General features: G+C 24.0%; 5 protein-coding genes across 5 annotated transcripts; 3 read left to right on the top strand and 2 right to left on the bottom strand.

The window, feature by feature from the left end:
- Positions 1-280: 280 nt before the first annotated feature.
- Positions 281-4,848, top strand: SRAE_1000132900 (Zinc finger protein 296; the record flags this gene model as incomplete). Its single annotated transcript, XM_024648270.1, has 4 exons — positions 281-838; positions 895-961; positions 2,977-4,613; positions 4,672-4,848. The coding sequence occupies 4 exons, from the start codon at positions 281-283 to the stop codon at positions 4,846-4,848; spliced, it is 2,439 nt and encodes an 812-aa protein (XP_024502265.1).
- A 1,334-nt stretch (positions 4,849-6,182) lies between these two features.
- Positions 6,183-10,823, top strand: SRAE_1000132800 (Potassium channel subfamily K member 18; the record flags this gene model as incomplete). The annotated part of the gene is made up of 5 exons (XM_024648269.1): positions 6,183-6,200; positions 6,265-6,385; positions 6,476-10,215; positions 10,370-10,501; positions 10,542-10,823. The coding sequence occupies 5 exons, from the start codon at positions 6,183-6,185 to the stop codon at positions 10,821-10,823; spliced, it is 4,293 nt and encodes a 1,430-aa protein (XP_024502264.1).
- A 211-nt stretch (positions 10,824-11,034) lies between these two features.
- Positions 11,035-11,462, bottom strand: SRAE_1000132700 (Hypothetical protein; the record flags this gene model as incomplete). Its single annotated transcript, XM_024648268.1, has 2 exons — positions 11,035-11,351; positions 11,396-11,462. 2 exons carry the CDS (start codon positions 11,460-11,462, stop codon positions 11,035-11,037), a joined length of 384 nt encoding a protein of 127 aa, XP_024502263.1.
- Positions 11,463-12,406: 944 nt separating this feature from the next.
- Positions 12,407-13,621, top strand: SRAE_1000132600 (LD15927p; the record flags this gene model as incomplete). The annotated part of the gene is made up of 1 exon (XM_024648267.1): positions 12,407-13,621. The coding sequence occupies one exon, from the start codon at positions 12,407-12,409 to the stop codon at positions 13,619-13,621; it is 1,215 nt and encodes a 404-aa protein (XP_024502262.1).
- Positions 13,622-14,247: 626 nt separating this feature from the next.
- On the bottom strand, positions 14,248-18,487 carry SRAE_1000132500 (Sodium/calcium exchanger 2; the record flags this gene model as incomplete). Its single annotated transcript, XM_024648266.1, has 8 exons — positions 14,248-15,155; positions 15,297-15,368; positions 15,546-15,629; positions 15,970-16,151; positions 16,714-17,258; positions 17,309-17,559; positions 17,608-18,140; positions 18,204-18,487. 8 exons carry the CDS (start codon positions 18,485-18,487, stop codon positions 14,248-14,250), a joined length of 2,859 nt encoding a protein of 952 aa, XP_024502261.1.
- Positions 18,488-21,545: the final 3,058 nt, after the last annotated feature.

Raw genomic sequence — 21,545 nt, 5'->3', positions numbered from 1 at the left:
TATTTTTTAATTATTTTTAGAATTTATTATTACAATATTTAAATAGAAAAAAATAATAATAATAATTGTGCGGTAATATTCTTTTTTTATCTACATTTCCTTTTATTTTCAACAATACAAGAAAGGGTACACAAATATTTTTTTTTATTTTTTTTTTCAATTTATTTTGGTAGAAAAATTAAAATTACCCGGTGAAAAACCTTCTCATTGAGTAGGTTTTATTATAAAAAAAAAAAATTTATTCTTACAAATTCAAAATCAACAACTTAAGGAGGACTGAATGAATAGCCCTGAACAGTCATCCCCTATTCCATCAATACGTGAATTTTCAAATTCATTCTCCTCCCAAGATTCTGTACCACCAATTGTTACACCTAAAAAACGTGGCAGAAAGGCACTTCCAAAATCATTGTCTTCACAAACACAACAGATGTCTTCTTCTGACTCAGGTGTTGAGTCATCAGCAGAATTAGAGAATAATTCAAAAGATTCAATGTTAGCTTTACCACAGACTCAGATAAATAGAAATGTAACTATAGCATCTCCATCTGATTCTGCTTCAAGTAGTGATGATGCCACAACATCATCACCAAATCCTGGTGAAGAATTTATTGAAAGGCATGGAACACCGGTAACATCAAATAGTCGTGATCTCATTATTTGTGGTTCATGTCATCTACGATTTCCTATTAATCGGTTTTCAACTTTCTTAGAACATAAAATGCACCGTTGTGAAGGTAGAAATTCATTGTCAGAGGAATCCTCATGTGAAATGGGAGATTCACCCGCCGAAACAAATTACCGATCCACAAGAGTTAAACGTTCACTTTTTGATCTTGTAAGTTATTTATTTTATTAATTACCTTAGAATTACAAATATTTATATATTTTTAGGATGGGAGATGCGGGCGATCTTTATCAGCAAATCCGATTAAAGCTAATGCTTCTACGGACACGATAGGTTAGTTACGATTTTTTTAAAAAAAAAAAAAATATATCTAAAATTATCACTACAAAGTTTTTTTTTATTACTTCTAATTGAAATCATTTATTTATATACATTTCTCCTTACACGTTAACAAAACTAAAAATGCTTTAAAAAAAAAATTTTTTTTTTTTGCTATTATACTAGTATGAAATTTTTATGACCACAATCTCAGTAAATTTAAAATCTTTCTAAAGAATGGGGAAATGTAAATAAAAGAGGTTTGCTTCCGATATCTGCTTGATTCGAATACATAACTTGTGATAGGCTTTACAAATATTTACATTGGAGCTTCAAAACTATTTTAAAAGTTTTTATTGTTAATTGAAATTTTGAATGAATAAAAAGAAATCGAGTGATTCAATGAGTTATAAATTTTAAAGCTTGTGTACAAAGAACTAAATATATATACACATAATATGATATAATAATAGGGAATTGAAATATTTTATTTTATTTTTTTATTAGAAAAATGTGTTATTAGAAAATAGAAATAGAAAATTAAATTAATTATCAAGTTATATTATTTTTAAAAAAATTTTTATTAGTTTGTGGTTGTTTTTTTTTTTTTATTATTATTAAAAAAAAATATTGTTTTTTTTTTAACGTTATATTCATATGCTTTTAAACAATGTGTTATAAGTAAAGTGATTGTTATTTTATGTTATCTATTGGTCTTCACAAAAGTAAAATTGATGTATTAAAATTATTGTAGGAGTGTATTTAACTTAACATACATAACAAACTAAAAAGATAGATTTTAAAATTATTTGAAAAAACAAGTAATGGACGTCTTAAAAATTATTTACATTTTAGCCTACTGTATCAAGTTTAAAAATAGTCCGTTGGTTGTTTATTTAAAATAAAATTACCGTTGACCTTTCCTTCCTATTTTATGAGTATTGATCTTTAGAAGAAAATGTTTAAATATTTATTTATTAGGAGAAAATTCATTTAATAAAAATAATTTTATAGTACAAATTAAGGCCTCCATGAATGGTAGTTTGATATTAAAAAATTTTTAAATTTTATTTTGGAAATTTTATTATTATTATTTTTTAAAAATAAAGAATAATGAGTTTCTTTTTTATTTCAAAATATATTTATTATCACGTGTCTTACCAGATGTACTGTTTTTTTTTTTTAAACAAAAATAAAATGACTCAGAGTTATAAATATACTTGTAATATTATGGGAGAAAGTATTTTTAAAAAGAATATATATATATATATATATTATATGAGTAGGGAACAGGAAATTTAGATTATTTTACTATATAACAATGTCCAATTCTTCTTATTTTTAGAAAAAATAAACATAATTTTAATAAGATAAATATTTAAAATATTTAATGTAAGGATATAACATAAAATTTGTTATATAAAAATTTTACCATCAAATATGTGTATATATTTATTATAAATAATTATATAAATAAAAATTTTTATATTGAAATAATAGTAGTCCTATCATTAAATTTTAAAAAGCCTTGATCATGTCCCTGAAAAATCATCATTAAGAGCAACTTTATAAATATAAATATTTGATTATGTTTAACATTTATTATTTCTAAATTAAAAAATGATAAATTTAATTTATTAAAAAGATAAAATCACATTGGAATTATAATTTTTTTTATTTATCAAAATAAAAAATATTAATTGTTAAGAAATATATATATATATATATATATATATATTTTATTATTTTTATAAATTTAATATTAATCATTTTGTTATATGATACTTAAAATTACATTTAAAACTTGTTCTTATTTAACACTTTTAACATGGAAATATTGTTAATTTGAAGAAACCATTAAAAGTATGATGTTTGATAAAAAAAAAAAAAAAATTTCAATTATTATATGTTTAGTAATAGTAATGACCAATAAGGCTTGGTAATAAAAAAGAAACTTGTTTGATTACTTTTTAAAATTTATGTGTCCTTCATTAAAATGCAATATTATGATAAAAAAAATGATTTTTTAGATTTGCCAATAGTTAACAAATTACCATTTTCTTCTGGTCTTGTAACATGTCAACAGTGTAAGCAAACTTGCAATAATGTTACATCATTACTACAACAAGTAGAACCTGCTCAAAATATGTTAATTCAAAAACCAACACCAATGATTGCTTCAAATGGGGGAACATTGAAAGGAATAAATGGAAATAAATCTGCATTTAGTTTATCAAACTTTTGTTCAGAAAGATTAAAAGAAATTGCTGAGAAGGTTGGAGATTCATCTATGGATACCTCTTCAATGTTATCACCTAGATTACAAAATTTAACGATGAATGTTAATATAGATCGTAAAGATTCAATATTATTTAATAATTTCAATGTTTTACAAAATGGACAACAACAACAACAACAGGAAGAAGATAATTCACTGGCTGCAGCTGCTGCTGCATTTATTTCAGGATCTCAATTACAAAATACTCCACCAAGTGCTCTTGCTCAGGTAGCTACACTTGCTGCTGCATTAAATAATTCATCAACACCAGTATCCTCATCAATTGGTAATACAGGAGTTAATACCTCATCAAATTCAAATGGAATATCAGGAATGTTTATGCAAAATAATGTTCTCTCTGCTATGCAAGATTATTATAGTTCATTAGGTAATCCTGCAGCATCTCTATTTAACTTACAAAATACAGTTCTTGGAAACTCAGGAGTCTCATCTGTAACAAATAATCAAAATATAGTAAATAATTCAAATTTTCTTGATTCATCAAATTTAGGTAATAATATGAATCAAAATGATGAACAAAAAAAGATGAATACAATGTCAATGGCAGCTCAACTTGTATTAGGTGGTGGTGGTGGTAATAATAATAATAATGGAACAAATATAAGACAAAATTCAATGTTAAATGTTAATCCAAATCTTCCATTAACATCAAATAATGGTAATACACTACAATCATGTAATAATAATCAAACATTACAAGGTATAACACAAGTTTCTGCTGTAAATCCAAGACGAAGAACATCACCAAGTGAATGTTTGATTAAAAATACAGATAGAGTATCAGCATCAAAAATATCAAAAATATCACCATTAAAAGGTGAAAATGGTATAGTTGATAAGGAAGAATTAGCTGAACCAGCAGCACGTAGAGATCCAAAAACTAAAAAAGATAGATGTGTATATTGTTGCAAGTTATTTACAAATAGATCAAATTTAATTGTTCATCTTCGAAGTCATACAGGTGAAAAACCATATAAATGTCAATTATGTCCATATGCTTGTGCTCAAAGTAGTAAATTAACAAGGCATATGCGTACACATGGACAACAAGGAAAAGAAACATATCATTGTTATATCTGTAACATGCCATTTTCAGTACATTCAACATTAGAAAAACATATGAGAAAATGTGTTGTTGTTAATCATAATCTTCTTAAAAATAATACTCCAGGATGTGGTATAAAACAAGAAGAAATTACAAAAGTTTCTCTTACATCTGGTCCTGTTGGTGATAATAATAATTTATTGTCATTTACCAAATCTACAAATACATTAAAACCTCAAACAGCACCATTAAATAATAATAATCCACCAGCTTTACCAAATAATATTACTCAATCAAATCAAATGGTTATGAATTGGTTAAAGGTAATATTTATTTTAAAAAAAATACCATTATATATATAATATATATTATTTTTTTTAGGCTTTAAATGTTAATCCAACACCAACAACAACCTCAACATTAAATAATTCTACTGATGTTGGAGATATTTCAATGAATGATATTGGAGCTGAGGAAGATTTAGTTGGTGTTACAGAGGCATCTGAACTATTAGTCAAAACATTGACATCAAATATTAAAAATGAAATTGCAACATAAATAATACATTACATTGTCTATACATTATTTGTAAATTAATTTTTTTATTCGGTGAGAGTATCGCTAGGATTTCATGACTTTCAATACTTTCATATTTAATCTTGGAGCCTTTAGATACAATAGTTGGTTGCCTATCATATAAGAAAAATATTTTCTTTTTGATATTTTGTCATTATATATATATTTTTTTTTTATTTCAATTATACCTTTTTAATATTATATATCATTGTAATGCCTTTTTCACAATAGTAGTTTTCGCTAGTTTTATTTTTTTTTTTTAGTTACCGAAATTTAGTTTTATTTTTTTTTCACTTTGATTTTTGTATAATTTTATAAAAATTATATTTTTATAGTAGTTTATTGTATAGAATATTTGATGAATTCGAGCAATACCCGGTTACCTGTACATAAATTGTTTGTAATTTTTTTTTTATAATTTTTTTTTTTTTAAATCATTTTTATTAAAGTATAGTCCTTACTATAAACGGGCAGCCACATTCATAAATGATAAAATTTTTAAATAGTTTGTATCTAAAATTAAATCATATCCATTAACAATAAACTGTATCAGACTTATCTTTAATAGCTCCAGATTTTTATATAAAATTGTATCTTAATACATACATTATCTTCTGCCTCCATTTAAAAAAAAAAAACCTTTTATATATATATACAATAATTGTCTGTTTTTAAAAAATTTCAAATATTTTTTTTTTTTTTATAATTTTTTAATGATATTTTGTAAATTAATATGAATTAAAATATAATTCATATGTGTACAAATAAAATTTATAAAATTTTGTACCACAAATAAAATAAATTGGTTTATTGTAATTTAAATATTTGATTACTTAATTTTTATATTATAATAAGATGAATAAATAATAAATTAAAAAAAAAAATAGAAAGTTCAAAAAATTGTTAATATAATATTACATTTATAAATATTTCAAGAATATATATTAAGATAGTTTCCCTTTTCTGTTATAAATTATAAAGGAGAAATATCTTTGGATTATATTTTGTAAATATCTGTATTTACTTACCTCTTAACAAATAGCAAATTACAAAAGGTTAAATATATTATACAATGTTGTCGAATAGACGATTGATAATGATACATCCCTTGAAATTAGAAGATTTCAAGATGATGTAAAAAGATTATAAAGAACTAGAAGTATTATTCATTCAAAAGTTTTAAATTTCTTTTAATAAGAAGATTTATTTATTAAGAATATATGTATTTTTGTGATTTATTCTTTAAATAGTGGTTAATTTTATTAATTATTTTATTATACATTTTATTTATGTATTTTTTTTTTCTATAAAAAAAAATGGCAAAATTTAACCATGTATGTTATTATTTTGTTAATTTATATTTATCAATAATAATATAAAAAAATATATATAATTTAGGGTATTTCAATTGATATTGATGATCAAGTTAATTTATATAATTCAAAACATGAAGATGATGAAGAAGTTAAAATAAATGATATGAAAGATTATCAAGAAAAAGTATCTTTAAAAATGACATGTAAAAAAAGTATAATGTATAGGTTATTAAAATATTTTAACAATATAATATATCAATTAAAATTTTTTTTTATAATTATTATTTATTCAGTACTTGGGGCATTATTATTTATATATATAGAGAAAGACTATGATTTGGCTTCAAAACAGGAATCATATAATTATCATTTAATTGCCCGTGATATGTTATTTCATAGTTTAAAACAAATACATATAGAAAATAGAAATGATAGAGAAAATAGGTGGAAAGAGGCTATTTTAGAATTTGAGGCAAATATAAATGCACTACCACCATCATTAGAGACATCCTGGACATTTTCAATGGCAATATTTTATGTTGGAACAATTTATACAACAATTGGTTATGGTAATATAGCATGTGCCACGACAACAGGAAGAATTGTTAGTATCATTTATGCTTTCATTGGTATTCCAATATTTTTAATAATATTAAATAATCTTAATGAATTTTTACTTAAAAAAATTAAAATGATAAGTATTCTTTTTGAGAATAATATTTTTTATTATTCTATAAAATTTGGATTATTAAAATTGGAGGGTGAAAAAAAAATTAAATATTACAAAAAATTGAAGAAAGAAAAAAATGTTGATAATTTAATAGAAAATGAATTAATTGATTTATCAAAAGTTAATGATAATACCAGTGATACATGTATAAAAATTAATATAGAAGAAAATGAAAAAAATTTTGTTCATAATCCTCCAATATTAACAGGTGTCCTGATAACATTAATATGGATATTTTTGTCAGCAGGATTATTTTGCCTATGGGAAGATTGGACATATGGATCATCAACATATTTTATATTTATATCACTTTTAACAATTGGTTTTGGAGATATTTATCCTGTTCATAGACCAGAATTATTTTGTTGGGCATTTGGTGCTGTTATTATTGGTTTATCATTAGTTACCGTTTGTATTTCATTATGTCAGGAGAAGATAGAATTATTATATAAATCATTTCTTGATAAATTACTTGATGATTATATTAAAGCCCTCGAGAGTGGTGATCCAAATGCTGTTAAAGATGCTATGTCAGCATTTGGTGGTAAGGCAAAATTTATTATGCCTTTAATTAGTAAAAGTAAAGGTCTTAAAATGATGGAACAATTAAAAAGTGATGCTAAGGAGAAAGGTATTGATTTACCACCATCTATTTCATCTGTCAACCCCGAGACTGGAAGACCAAATTTTTGTGAAACAACAAAAGATAAGTTGGATGATTTAATTAAAAATGAAAAAATAAATGCTGAAAAAGTTTCTTCTATTATAAAAAATAAAATTGATGAAGATAAGAAAAAAATCAATTTTGAAAATGTTAAAAATTCACAAATACAAACAGATGAATCATTATTAGATGAATATATTAAAAATGTTGGAAAATTAAAAAATTACGATATTACTAGTCAGATGAGTTCAATTATCAATGACGATATAATTCAAATAGAAAATAAGAAAATTAACAATTTCAATGATGTGAGTAGTTTAAAAATACCTACAACAAATACATCAAATCAAACAGATATAATATTGTTAAAAGATTGTGGAATCCAACCTGATGTTAGTTATATAGTTAAACATTTTCATATTAAAAACAATCAATTTGAAAATATTTTAAATGATGACAAATTAAAGTGTAACAATATTTCATCATCTAATGAAAATATTTGTGTTAATTTTATGAAAGACACTGCATTAGATCCAATTGATATATTAACAAATATCAATACAAGTACACAAACCAAAGAGATTGCAATAAGAAGTAGGAGATCACAAACAAGGCTTACGGGAATTGTTAAAGCAAGAAAAAATATTAAAATTCATTCTATTTCAATGGAACATGATATTCATAATCAAAAAAATAGATATAAAAATAAAAAAATTAACAAAAGTGGAATGACAAAAAAAGAAAAAAATCATCTAAAAAATTTTTTACTTAATATTAGAAATAATGATAAACAAAATTTTGATGATGATGTTAATAAACCTATTGATAAAATTGACATATTGACAACTAGAGATGAAAAAATTTTATTGATAAAAGAATTGGAAAATTATAGATCAAAAAATAATATTTATAAAATTGTTCATGATAAATCAGATAATTATGACTATGAATTGAAGTCTAATATAACACAACAAAAATTACCAAATAATACTTCTTTAGATTCTGATAATTTTATTATCAAAAATGCAAAATTATGTAAAGAAAAAAATTTACAATCTTTACCATTAATATCACTAGGTAACAATTTAATAGATAGTAATAAAAATCTTCCTGTAACAAATGATAAAAAAATGACATCAATTGGTATATCAATGTCAGGTGAAAAAGAAAAAAATATCAATTTATTACCAAATAATCAGGATAAGTATTCAAAAATTGAACAATCACCAAATATAATTAATTTAATTGATTCTCAAATTAACTCTAACCAAAAAAATATTCAGGTCAATGGTAAAACTTCTATACCTCAAAATAATAAAGAAGACTGTCCTGAAAAAGAAGTATCATTAGATGGTAAAAAGTATGAAGAAGTTACTATAAATATAGAATTAACTAAAAAATTAAAAAATGAAGATTTAAAATTAATAACTACCAAGGAAAAAGATTATATTTCAAAGTTAACTGAAAATACAAATCTTATCTTCTCTGATAGTAGTGATTCAGAGGAACATGATATTGATGGTAAAAAGTTACATGATATTATAAAAATGCATGATAGATTTAGTAGTGAGGATGATAATATAAGTATTGAGGAACTTTTTACTGATACATGGGTACAAACTGATGGTGAATTTGGAAAGCCAAAATTACCATTAAAAGATAATACCAGCCAATATGATAAAACAATTGATCAATCATATTTTATTGAAAAAAATTCCCAAACAGTGGATAAAAGTTTTGTAAACAATGATAGTCAAACAATTATAAATGAATTAAATGATACTGAGTCTCAGACAACTATTAATATGGATAACATTTACATTAAAGAAGATTCTGATGATCTTGATAAAAATATCCAAATTCAAGATGTTGCTGTGCAGACATATCGTGATTATGGAAATTTTACCTCTCAATATAATTATGAGATACCTAAAATGGATTCACAAACACAATATATTTCTAACAGTAGTGAATTTGGAAGTCAATATATTTATAAACCAGAAACAATGTCAAAGGAATCACAGATAAAGGCAGAATTTGTGGATTTTAGTAATCAATATGCATTTATACCATTGACAGTTGACTCAGAAGTACAAGTTTCATGTAAGAAAAAAGAAAATAATACACAAACAAGGATTAAATTTTATGAAAATCAAGCAACTCAATTTAATTTAGAAAAAATTAACAAAGAAACACAGGTTGGTTTTGATGAAGGAATAATAAGTAGAAATATTTCTTTAAAAAATTTAATCATACGAGAAAAAGAGTGTTTAAAAGAAGGTGTTGAAGACATTTCAAAAATGTTGTTTAAAAAAAAATACGAAGAAAGCGTTCCCTCTACTACAAAATTTACATTATTTGAGGAGGATTCTAATTCATTATTAAAATCAAAAAACTGGAAGAGTGGTTTTTTAAATAAAGAGGAAAATGATAGTATCATTTCATCATGTCACACTTCCCAAAAAGATATAAATAAAAAAAATTTAAAAAAAGATTACATTGAATCTGAAATTACAGTACAACATTATAATAAAAAACTTGAATTTACCAATTATGGAGATGATGTTACTCATAATACTTCTAAAGATGAATTATATACAGAAGAGGGAGATTTTGAATCACTTATTAGTGATGGCGAAGTAACTTAGCACTTTGATTAGTCTTATTTTAAGTTCTTCACTTTACACATTTTAATTTTCAGATATTTAAGTTTTTAATTGCACACACCCACATATCACAAAGTCACAAATATTTGTATTTTATAATTTTTCTTAAATTTTTTTTTCTTTTCAGACAGAAAGTAATAGTGAAAAAAAATCAGATCAATTAGTTGATGTAGGAATCCAGACAGGTGTCCTAGCCAGAGTCCAACATATATATGGAGAGGGCCGAAAACACTCAGGAACAAGTGATTCTGTAAATACCGTATGACTAAAATTTAAATATAATATAACTATTTTTTTAGGTTCCACCAGAGTTTCAAAAAGTTAGTCTTAAGAGACTTCATGCAATAGATGATAAGGGTGTTTATCGTAGTATTGATATCACACCTCCAGCATCACCTTCATCAATTTCAGTTAAAAGAAAATTAAGTTTAAAAAAAGATCGTTCCTCAAAAATATATAATGATAATTTAAAAAATCAAATTAAAGAAAGTACAGTACCAAGTTTGATAAGAAGTTTTAATACATTTGAAGAAGAGGAAGAATCCTCACCAAGTGGCAAACTAAATCCACCAAAAAAATAAAAAAGCAATAAAAAAAAAAGTTTAATTCTATAAAATTTTAATTTGTAAAAAAAAAATTTTTTTAATATAATTTCACAAAGATATGTTTTTTTAATTAAAAATATAAATTGTTTTTGACATAGGTAAAAACCCTAAAAATATTTCATTCTCGGTTATTTTACTCATATCTTAATGATAAAATCTAAATATATTATGATATATAATTATTAATCTATAAAGATTTCTTGTGACTTTGTTCAACAATTTTTAAAATTTCCTTATATAATTTTTTTAAAGATGGTACAACACACATATTCGGTCCAACAATATGATTTAATAAATACCTTAACTGTAAAACTAATTTCTCATCATAAGTAATCTTTTTTGAAGAAGGCACATTTCGTTTCACAATACCATAACTTCTTTTTGGAGAATTAGTGCAGGAATTATTTTCTGAACTTGATGGTGTTATTCCTACAGAACCTAACTGATCATTTCTTGAATCATCTAATGATATTTCTATATGCATTGTAGGATTTGATGAAGACTCTAAAAAAAGAATCTTAAAATAAAATAATTTAAGATAAGTATACCTTCTTCTGTTTTTAAAAGTCTTGAAAAATAACCTGGTTTTTTCTTGGAACTTGCTCGTAATTTCATATTTTAAAAATTGTTTTTAAATATCATTAACTTTAAACTACAAAAAAAATACTATTTATAAGAATGTGATATTGTATTATTTTAAAATTATTCAAAATCGTTTTATACTACTACTTTTAAATAAAATATAAAATAAAAAAAAAACTTTATAATTTATAAACAAAATTAATAACTAATGGGTAAAGTTTTTTTTTCTAAGTATAATACTATAGAAAGTATTAAATTAATAAAAAAAAATTATAAAGTGATGTATTTAGATAAAGTATTAAATTTGAGGTAAATAATAAATGTTATATCAATCAATTTTCTAATTGTTAAAATTGTTAAAATAATAAGAATGAAGGTACTTTAAACAAAAATTGAAATGTTTTCTATTTAATGTAATAAAAATTTTATTCAAAAAAGTATTATATTATTTATTTAAATATGTAAAGTTATTTTAACAAAATGAGGTTTAAAAGTTCCAACGTGACATAAATAGATAAATGTTTAAAAGGACACTTTTAATTATCATACATAAATATATGTATGTATATATATATATAATTATTTTAACTTACAAATATTTAGATACATATTATTTTTATCACTTAAGGAGTTATATGTACTTTGTGTTAAAAATATGTATATCAAAAATATTTTTAAATGAAAATCACCAACATAACTACTAGAAGTTTAAATTGTTTTTTGAATAATGTATACTTGAAAATAGGAGTAACATTTAATATTTGTTTGCTTTATTATTAATTCTAAATAGTTTAGGAATATAGCTGATATACTATTGACAATCATTGTTAAACATTATAATCAATAAATTTTAATTTATCTATAAACTATTAAAATATTCTCTAACTTTTATTTTTTTTATTGAATGATTATTTATAAATAATATATATATATTTTTTTAATTCCAATAAAATATCTATAAAAACATTTTAATACTAATGCAAAAATCACTAGATATTCCAACACCTCCAATTGATTTATACCATAATGGATTTGATAATGAAGAAAGTATAAGAAATATTAGTGAATCAAATAATGATAAAATTTCACCAAAACATAATTATTATTTATCTCAATCAATTAATCATAACAGAGAAACAGAAGAACAATGTATTAATTCAGATATTATAAAGCGTAAAGAAATATATACATATTCTGCTCCATTTAATTTATATTCAGCTGGTTGGTCATTTCGTTCTGAACCAAGTTATCGTTTTCGGTTGGCAGTTGCAAGTTTTATTGAAGAGTATAATAATAAAGTACAAATTGTTCAATTAAATGAAGAAACACAACAATTTCATGCAACAGCAACATTTGATCATCCATATCCAGCAACAAAAGTTATATGGATTCCTGATACAAAAAGTACTCATAGAGATCTTATTGCAACAACAGGAGATTATCTAAGAATATGGTGTGTTAATCAAAATAATTCAGTTTCTCTTGAATTACTTATGAATAATAATCGTTCCTCAGAATATTGTGCACCATTAACATCGTGTGATTGGAATGAAGTTGATTTTTCATTAATAGGTACATCATCAATTGATACTACTTGTACAATATGGCAAGTTGAGACACAACAACCAATATTTAAAACAACTCAATCACAAGAATCTCATGTTAGAACTCAATTAATTGCTCATGATCAAGAAGTTTATGATATTTCATTTTCACGTTTAGGATCTGGTCGTGATATATTTGGATCTGTTGGAGCTGATGGTTCTTTACGGATGTTTGATTTACGACATATGGAATATTCTACAATAGTTTATGAAGATCCATATAGGATACCTTTATTAAGATTATCATGGAATAAACAAGATCCAAATTATTTAGCTACTTTTTCAAAAGATTGTTATTATGTTACAATATTAGATGTTAGGGTTCCTTCAATTCCTGTAGCAAAATTAGAAAATAATAAAGCTTTTATTAATGGAATTTCATGGGCACCTCATAGTTCATGCCATTTATCAACCGGTTTTGGTATACAGGCATTAATTTGGGATATCCATCAAATGCCTAAACCAATAGAAGATCCCATCTTAGCGTATGCAGCTGATGGTATGATAGAACAAATACATTGGTCTGCTTCAATGACAGATTGGATTTCTATATGTTATGACAATAATCTTCAATTACTTCGTGTATAAAATTATTATTTTTAATTGATATTTTTATAATCATACTATTATTCATTAAATAAATAAATTTAAAAAAAAAGAAATTTACATATATATATATTTATATTTTATTTATTTCAATAAATGAAATCGACAATTTATGATTACTATAGAAATCTAAATATTTTTTGTTAAGATTTTCAGTTGTAATAATATTTATTACATGAAAGTGACCACAGTGTTTACATGGAAAATTGTTTATATGTAAAATTACAGTTCTATTGAGAGAATGTTGGGGTAGTTTTGTAGGTTTGATATAAGACCGTAACTGAAATGTGAGTTTATGCAAAAGTTGAAAAATTTTATTGATACATAATATTATCAATTTTGGTTGCAAAACGCTTGTAACGAATCTAAATGGTAGTGTATAAAAACTATGATTATGACTGGGAAAAATGAGATTGTGATAAATTACATAATGGTAAAGGCACTTTTGATAACATTTTAGCCATTATCTTTTTTCATTTGTCACAACAATTATTCATTGTAACAATTTTCTATCTTAATTTTTTTTTTTTTTTGAATTTTAATAAATGGCTATAAAAATTTAAGTTATTTTTGGAATTAAATTTAATCCATAAAAATTGTTTAAATATTTAAAAACCGGCAATGTAACAGTAAGATTCTAAAGAAGATACTCCAATATAGAATAACCATAAACAGATAAAGAATCCTGATGTAAGAACTTTATATCTTAATGGTCCTCCTAATTCACCACCAACAGATTTGTGTCTTCTTAACACAATAACTGCAATACAAATGACAGCTTCAATACAGAAAATAGTTACAGAAAAAGCAAGTGTTCCTGGATTAACATAAAATACTCTACCATGATACCAATGATATACAGCAGCCATTGTCCAAGCAATACCAATTCCCAAAAATACATTTACACCATTTGATCCTGTTACATTACCAATAGATGAATCAGCATACTTATCTTGAATAGCAGCAACTTTTGATGCAAAAGTATCTGGAACTGATGTTCCTAAAGCTACAAAAGTAATGGCAGTTACGGCATCCTTTAATCCAACCCAACATCCAAATTGTGATGCTAAATCACCAATAAGTGCTGTTAACATACCAATCATAACAATTGACACAACAAAACATGCCCAACCACCCCAATATTCTGTTGGAGGTATTGTTGCAAAAGCAAGTTTCCATGGCACACAAAGGAAGTGCATTACATAATCAAATGTTGTTGGTTGTTTTGGAAGGCTAACAGCTGATCCTGATTTAGATTCTACATCATCATCATTGTCGTCATCATCATCATCTCCAGCTGATACAGTAAGTGCATCAATAAATTGTTCACGCCAACTGCTTGTTCCAAGCATAAGAGATGTATTGGCAGTTTTAAGCATGCGATCAACAACAGATTGAAATTCTTTTGATTCCTTAATTGTAATTTGACATTTTCTAAATTCTCCAAGTCTTGGTTTTCCTAATTCAGCTACTTCTAATTGATCCTGAGTTAAATCATATGGAGCTTCAGAAAAATCTATAATTAAAAATTTTGATTATTATAAGTTTCTTTTTTTTAAAACAAATAAACAAAAAAGTAGCAATGGATAAAACAAAAAACATTTAACAAAAATAAAAACAATTATTGTTATTAGACAAGACAACATATAATAGATACCTTCTTTCTTGTTATTAGAGAACCATTCCTCTAACTTTTTAGCCAATCTATGTTGATGTTTCTCATCTTCTTCTAAAGGTAAAATGTTATATTAAAACAAAGGTAAAAAATAAATAAATAAAGGGTATATAAATTAAACTTAAAAAAGTGTAGTTTGTTACTTTGAGTATAACTAAAATTTTGGTTAAGCGCTTATTAGTCTAAATGTTATTTTTATACTTAAAACAATAACTAAAAATAGTTACACACCTTTATCATCAACACTTGATGATGTCACTGATCCACGCTTTCTTTCCATCCGACGATGGAAACGTTCTTGTATTTTAGATAAATCTGTACAAATAATTATCATATTATTTTTTTTTTACCAAAATTTTAATATCTTGAGTTTATTTTTTTTTTTAAAAAAAAGGTAAGGGTAATTTGCGCCTTAGAATATTATTGTAAAACATTACATTATCATTAAAAATATAATATATTAATGATAAGTAAATCAAGTAATTTTTAATTTATATATAAATAAAAATATACTTATAATATTATAAAATATTTACAATTATTATATAATTGTTATATTTTTTTAAAGCAATTATATATATAATAATGGTTGGTAAAATAATTTTCGCATATATAATATCATTATATATACATATTTTATTTGATTTAAACTTACCAGACATTTTCTTAGCCCATATTGGAGGACCCAATTCAAGGAAAAAGTAATCACTTCTTTCATATTGTTCGGTATCAATAATTCCTATTTCAATAAAAGCTTCTGTTTGATTGTCTTCGAAAACAAGTTCTCCCTCTTTAGCTTCATAATGTTTTCCAGCAATTCCGGTACCATCAGAAGTTCTATAATAAAATATTAATTATTTGTAATAAAAGTAATGTGAAAATTTATTATAACATGAGGTAGTTTATTTTAATTATTAATCTCAAAATATGAATATAAAAGAGAAAATTTTCTAAAGATATTCACAAAAAGTTTCTAAAACATTTTATACTATGGTTAGTTTTTTTAATATTCTTATGACATCTATGTGTTTTATTGGTGGAAGTTCTGTATATGGATGGGGATACCCAGTCTATAATTCTGAATTTGGACAAAATTATGGTAATTTTGATGGTATTCATGGTATTAATAATTATGCAAGATCTAATGGACAACAATCTAATTTTGCCCAGTATTCATATGGTGGTCAGGGATCAAAAGGAGATGCCTCTGGATACTCTACTGGTTATGGTAACGGAGTTAACTTAGGATATGGAAACATTTATGGACATGGTTTTGGTTATTAATAATCCCCCTTTAAATGAACGTTACCGAATAATTTCCTTCCATTACATACTTTTTTTTTGATTAAAAATTTGTCATAATTATGATATATTTTGTAAAAATAAAAATTAAACTTACTTATAAGGAATGATAACTTTTCCTCTACATCCACTTGTTCTTTGAACTCTAACAGATATATGACCACATGATTCAACAGCTTGAAAATGATCATGTTCAAAAGAATAAACACCAGCATGATCATCATCTAATATCATAATTGTTGCAGTAGCAGGTGTTTCAATTTGTGCTACTGGAATTCCTCCAATTCTTGTTGGGTCTAAAATAAGACCATCCTTAGTTCTTACACGAAGATTTTTAAGATGTAAATAAAAATGTTCATCTTCCTCAAAGACATCATCATCAACAATTTCAATTGAAATTCTTTGATGTTTATCTTCTGGATAAAATGTTAGAGTTCCTTTAACAGGAATGTAGTCACTTCCTGAGTTTGCAGTTCCATCTTCAGTGTAATAATCAACCATAACTGTAAGTCCTTCTGGTCCTCCATCACGCCCAACAACAACATCAAATGTACCAACATTTTCTAAAATTGTATAATGTGCTGGATCAAAGAAAATTCTACATGTATTTTGGCGTGCCTGTTTTTCTTGGGCTTGAATAATCTATAAAAAAAAAATTATTATTATTAATATTAAATTATTATTTTTCTTACAGCATCAAGATTTTTATCATGTTCTTTATCCAAACGTTTTTTAACAATATCTCCACCTCCAATAAGGCGTCTTGTTGCCTGAACACGATAAAATGCCCTAGTTTTTGGTCCTTTACTAATCATTTCATATTCAGCTTGTTTTTGTAATTCAACAGGATCAATATGAGGATTTTTTCTTCTTATTTCTCTCATTGTTTCAATAAATTCACGTCTATGTTCCTCAAAAGCTTTGACTGCGGGATCAGTAGCATCTGTATAAGGAATCATTTTATAACCATTACCATCACTTAATCCGTTACCTTCTAACATCTTCATTTCTTCTCCTTCAGTTACAATCATTCCATGTGATGATCTACGATATTTTCTTGGTAAAAATCTTCTTTGAATAATTTTAATATCAGCAATATAAGCAGTTAATACAGTTAATGGGAAAAATGCAAATGTAAGAAGACCTTCCCAAATTTCAATAACACCAGGTGAAAAAAATGAAAGAATTAGGTAAAGCCATATATATGCAAATACAGACCATGTAGCTGTAACAAAAAATACATCTAAATGTTTTTGCCTACGAATTTCAGTTGATGGAACAGCAGAAACACATATAGCAATAATCATAAAAAGATTAAATGCAGCAGATCCAACAATTGTATTTGGTCCAAGATCACCAGCCTCAAATCCACGAGCTATAACTTCAATGATTGATAAAAGAATTTCAGGAGCAGATGAACCAAGAGCCATTAATGTTAAATTAGAAACTGTATCATTCCATATCCTAACTGTTACTTTCATTGGTTCAAGACCAGGTCTTTTAACTACAACAGTTCGTTCCATACTTAAAAATAATAAATTATAAAAAAAAAATTAAAAAATTAATAATATTAATTAAAATATATACCTTGTGATAACTTCAATTGAACTCATAAATCTATCAGCAACAATAGAAACACCCAAAAACATGTAGGCAATTATTACAAAATATATTGTACCTCTTATAAATCTATCTTCAATTGTAAGATCTAGAAATGGTCTCCATATTGGTACAATTAAACCATCAATACAATTTCTTGTAGCATCAGCAGCAGAACAATTAGTACCGGCTTCAACTGACTGTGAAAGGTAAATAATTATGACCAGAAGGACGATCGGTATTAGGCATGGAGATAGCCTACCGAATGTCATTTTGTGTTGGAACACCTATAAAATAATAATAATAAATAATAATAATATATAAATATTATAATAAATTATATAATATATTTATATATATCTATATCTATATAGATATATATATTAAATAATATTATAGTATAATATTTAGAATGAATAATATAATTGATAATATTATGTTATAAATAATGAATATACAATAAGTAATTAATAAACATTTAACTTGTAAAATAGATTTTTACAAACACATACATTTTTTAACAATTATTGTAATGTTACTATCTTTAAAACTTAAATTACATCCTCAAAGTTTATCTTTTGATATCGAGATAGAGGATTGGTACATTGGAAATATCTGAGATATGTCATTATTACTATTGAAAGTACAAAATTAACAAGTAGATGAAGTTAAATAAACTATGAAAGGTACAATTATATATTGATAGAAGACCAGATATATGGGGATTTGAAGAAGCAGGCTGTATATTTTTATACAATAGGATGTTAACAATTCATACTAAGACTCTGCGCAATATAGAAGGTTCGGATTTTGATCTCAAGACAATGTAAAGAGTGGGTTGGAAATAAGAGCGGGGATGGTTTATGAATGAGGTACCTTTTTCTATGGAAGGAGGAACATACATTATAGTATGTATATAAGATATGATAGACTTAGACCAAAGATAAGGGGCGCACTTATTGTTGGAGATAGGAAAAAGAATATAGAAAAGATCGTTTGTAAAAGTAATGGTATGTAGATGCGCACATTAGGCTAAATAGACATAGACCTAACGTGCAAATATTACTAGGGATAGGAGATCTTGAAAATTAAGAAGGACTCCGATATGTTTGAAACACTTGAAGAGATTATTTTAAAACAAAGTATGGAGAAGGTAGCAAAAAAGGCAAATAAGAAAGTTGATTTAAGTAAGTTACACATTCGTATCTTTTTTACTCACAATCGTCAAATTAATCGTATAAAGAAAGAAATAATGATAAGAAAGAAACTTCCTGCTAAAGATATTTGGCAGATCATTGAGATTAAGGGTTTTATATAAAATCAAAGTAGCTCTCACTTTTGTAACAAAGTGGAATATTGGCGAATGAAGTGTCTCTTGAAACTAGTATATTTTTTGACCTCAGACACCCACTATTTAAAATTAAAACAAAGAAATAAATTGAAGACAATTTTGGAAGGTAAATAAAGATATACAAGAACATAAGATCAAATGATATTCATTACAATTGTAAAGTTGTTAGTTTGAAGATTTTATTAACATATATTTAGCTAAATATCATTTATACCATATATATATATATATTTACTCATTAACAATAATATAAATAACAATTTAAAAATACCATAAAGAGTATAAATATATATGTTGTTGAAGTAGTCTTCACATTTTCTAATAATATATTTATTGTTAGTTAAATGACAACTTTCAATTTATCATTAAGATTGTCGTTAAAAACAAATAAAAATTAATTTAAAAAGAGAAAAAAAAAACTTGTATATATATATAATTAATATTCTTTTTATAAAAAAAAAAAATATTATATAGAGTTATAAATAATTTAAAATAATAGAAAAAAATTTTTTTTGTTTTTAAAATAAATAATATATTTTAAAGATGAAAAATTAAAATGATAAAGTTGTTAAATATTAAATATTTTTTTTGTTTCTATTGACATCTGGAAATAGTATATGTTAAAGATCATTAATTTCAGTTTGTGAAATCAGTTTAAGTTCTTAAATCATTAATATTGAAAATATTTTTTGGAAAGTTTTAAACATGTGTGTATGAAAATTATGAACATTTTTGAGACATTTGTTAGTAATTATAAATAACTTTTAAAGATAATAAACACATTAAATAATTAAAAAAAGAAATAACATTAAACAGATTTAAGGAAATAATTTATCTAAAAACTTATGTATTTATTTCTTTTGACATTCCACATCTTTTAATTTTTGATACTGAGTATAGTATGAGGTCCTTATGCTTAATTATCAATATAATCTCTCTCACAGTTTATAATTATAATCATTGACTTATGTTCTTGTACTGATATCATTATCATCAAAATCTCTTAACAATTATTAAAGTAAACTTAAATACATATCAATTGCAAAGGTAATTTTATAAACTTTAAAATATTATAAAGTATTTCAAAGTTAAGTAATATATATTCTCTTTTTTTTAAAATAAATTACTAAATAACACCATATAAGATATAAAATATATTTCATAAAAAATATATATTAATTTAAAATAGTAAAAATTTGAAATTTTAATAAAATTAAACTATGAACAAAGAAAATAAAATATTTCACATTATTCTTATTGCTTTTTCATTATGGTTATCTAAAGTATCTCATTTCATATAGCCAAAACCAATTCTTACATATATTGGTTTAAAAATATAAAAAGAAGAGTTGCAATAAATATGATAATGCTTAAAGATATGTATCTTATATATACCACTCTTTCTTAATCATTTTTAAATATCTTACAAAAGAAGTTATATTAAAATTTTTCAAGAATATTTATTTCATTGATAACATTTTTATAATTTTACTTTTCTTGATATATTAACAAAATGGATACTATTTATTAGAAAAATGAAACATTTATCAACAACAAAAAAAAAAATTATATTTTATTTCTTATTTTACAATGATTTTTTTTTTAATTAATTTAACTATATATTGATATTAACAAAAAATATATATATATTTAAATTTGTCTATTTATTTATGTCCTATTAAATTTTTAATTATAAACATTCATGAAAATTTTTTTGTATCCCAAGTATTAGAATAAAAAATTAACAATGATACTTTCATTATATTTATTTAACATTTGTTATTGAAAAATAGATATAGAATAAAAATTTTTGATAAATGTGAGAAATACATTATAGAAACAATTTAACTTTTGAGATAAATAAAAAAAAAGAAAGAATTTGTTTAATCTTAAGTAATTAAACAATTCAAAAAGTTCTTTGATACATAGATAGTTACATTAATATAAACAATATTTTAATAAAATATTATTAAAATAAT

This window comes from Strongyloides ratti (genome assembly GCF_001040885.1).
Source record: "Strongyloides ratti genome assembly S_ratti_ED321, chromosome : 1".
Classification (NCBI taxonomy): Eukaryota; Metazoa; Nematoda; class Chromadorea; order Rhabditida; family Strongyloididae; genus Strongyloides; species Strongyloides ratti.
The sequence above is the reverse complement of the archived record's forward strand: the minus strand, read 5'-3'. Positions and strand labels throughout refer to the sequence as shown.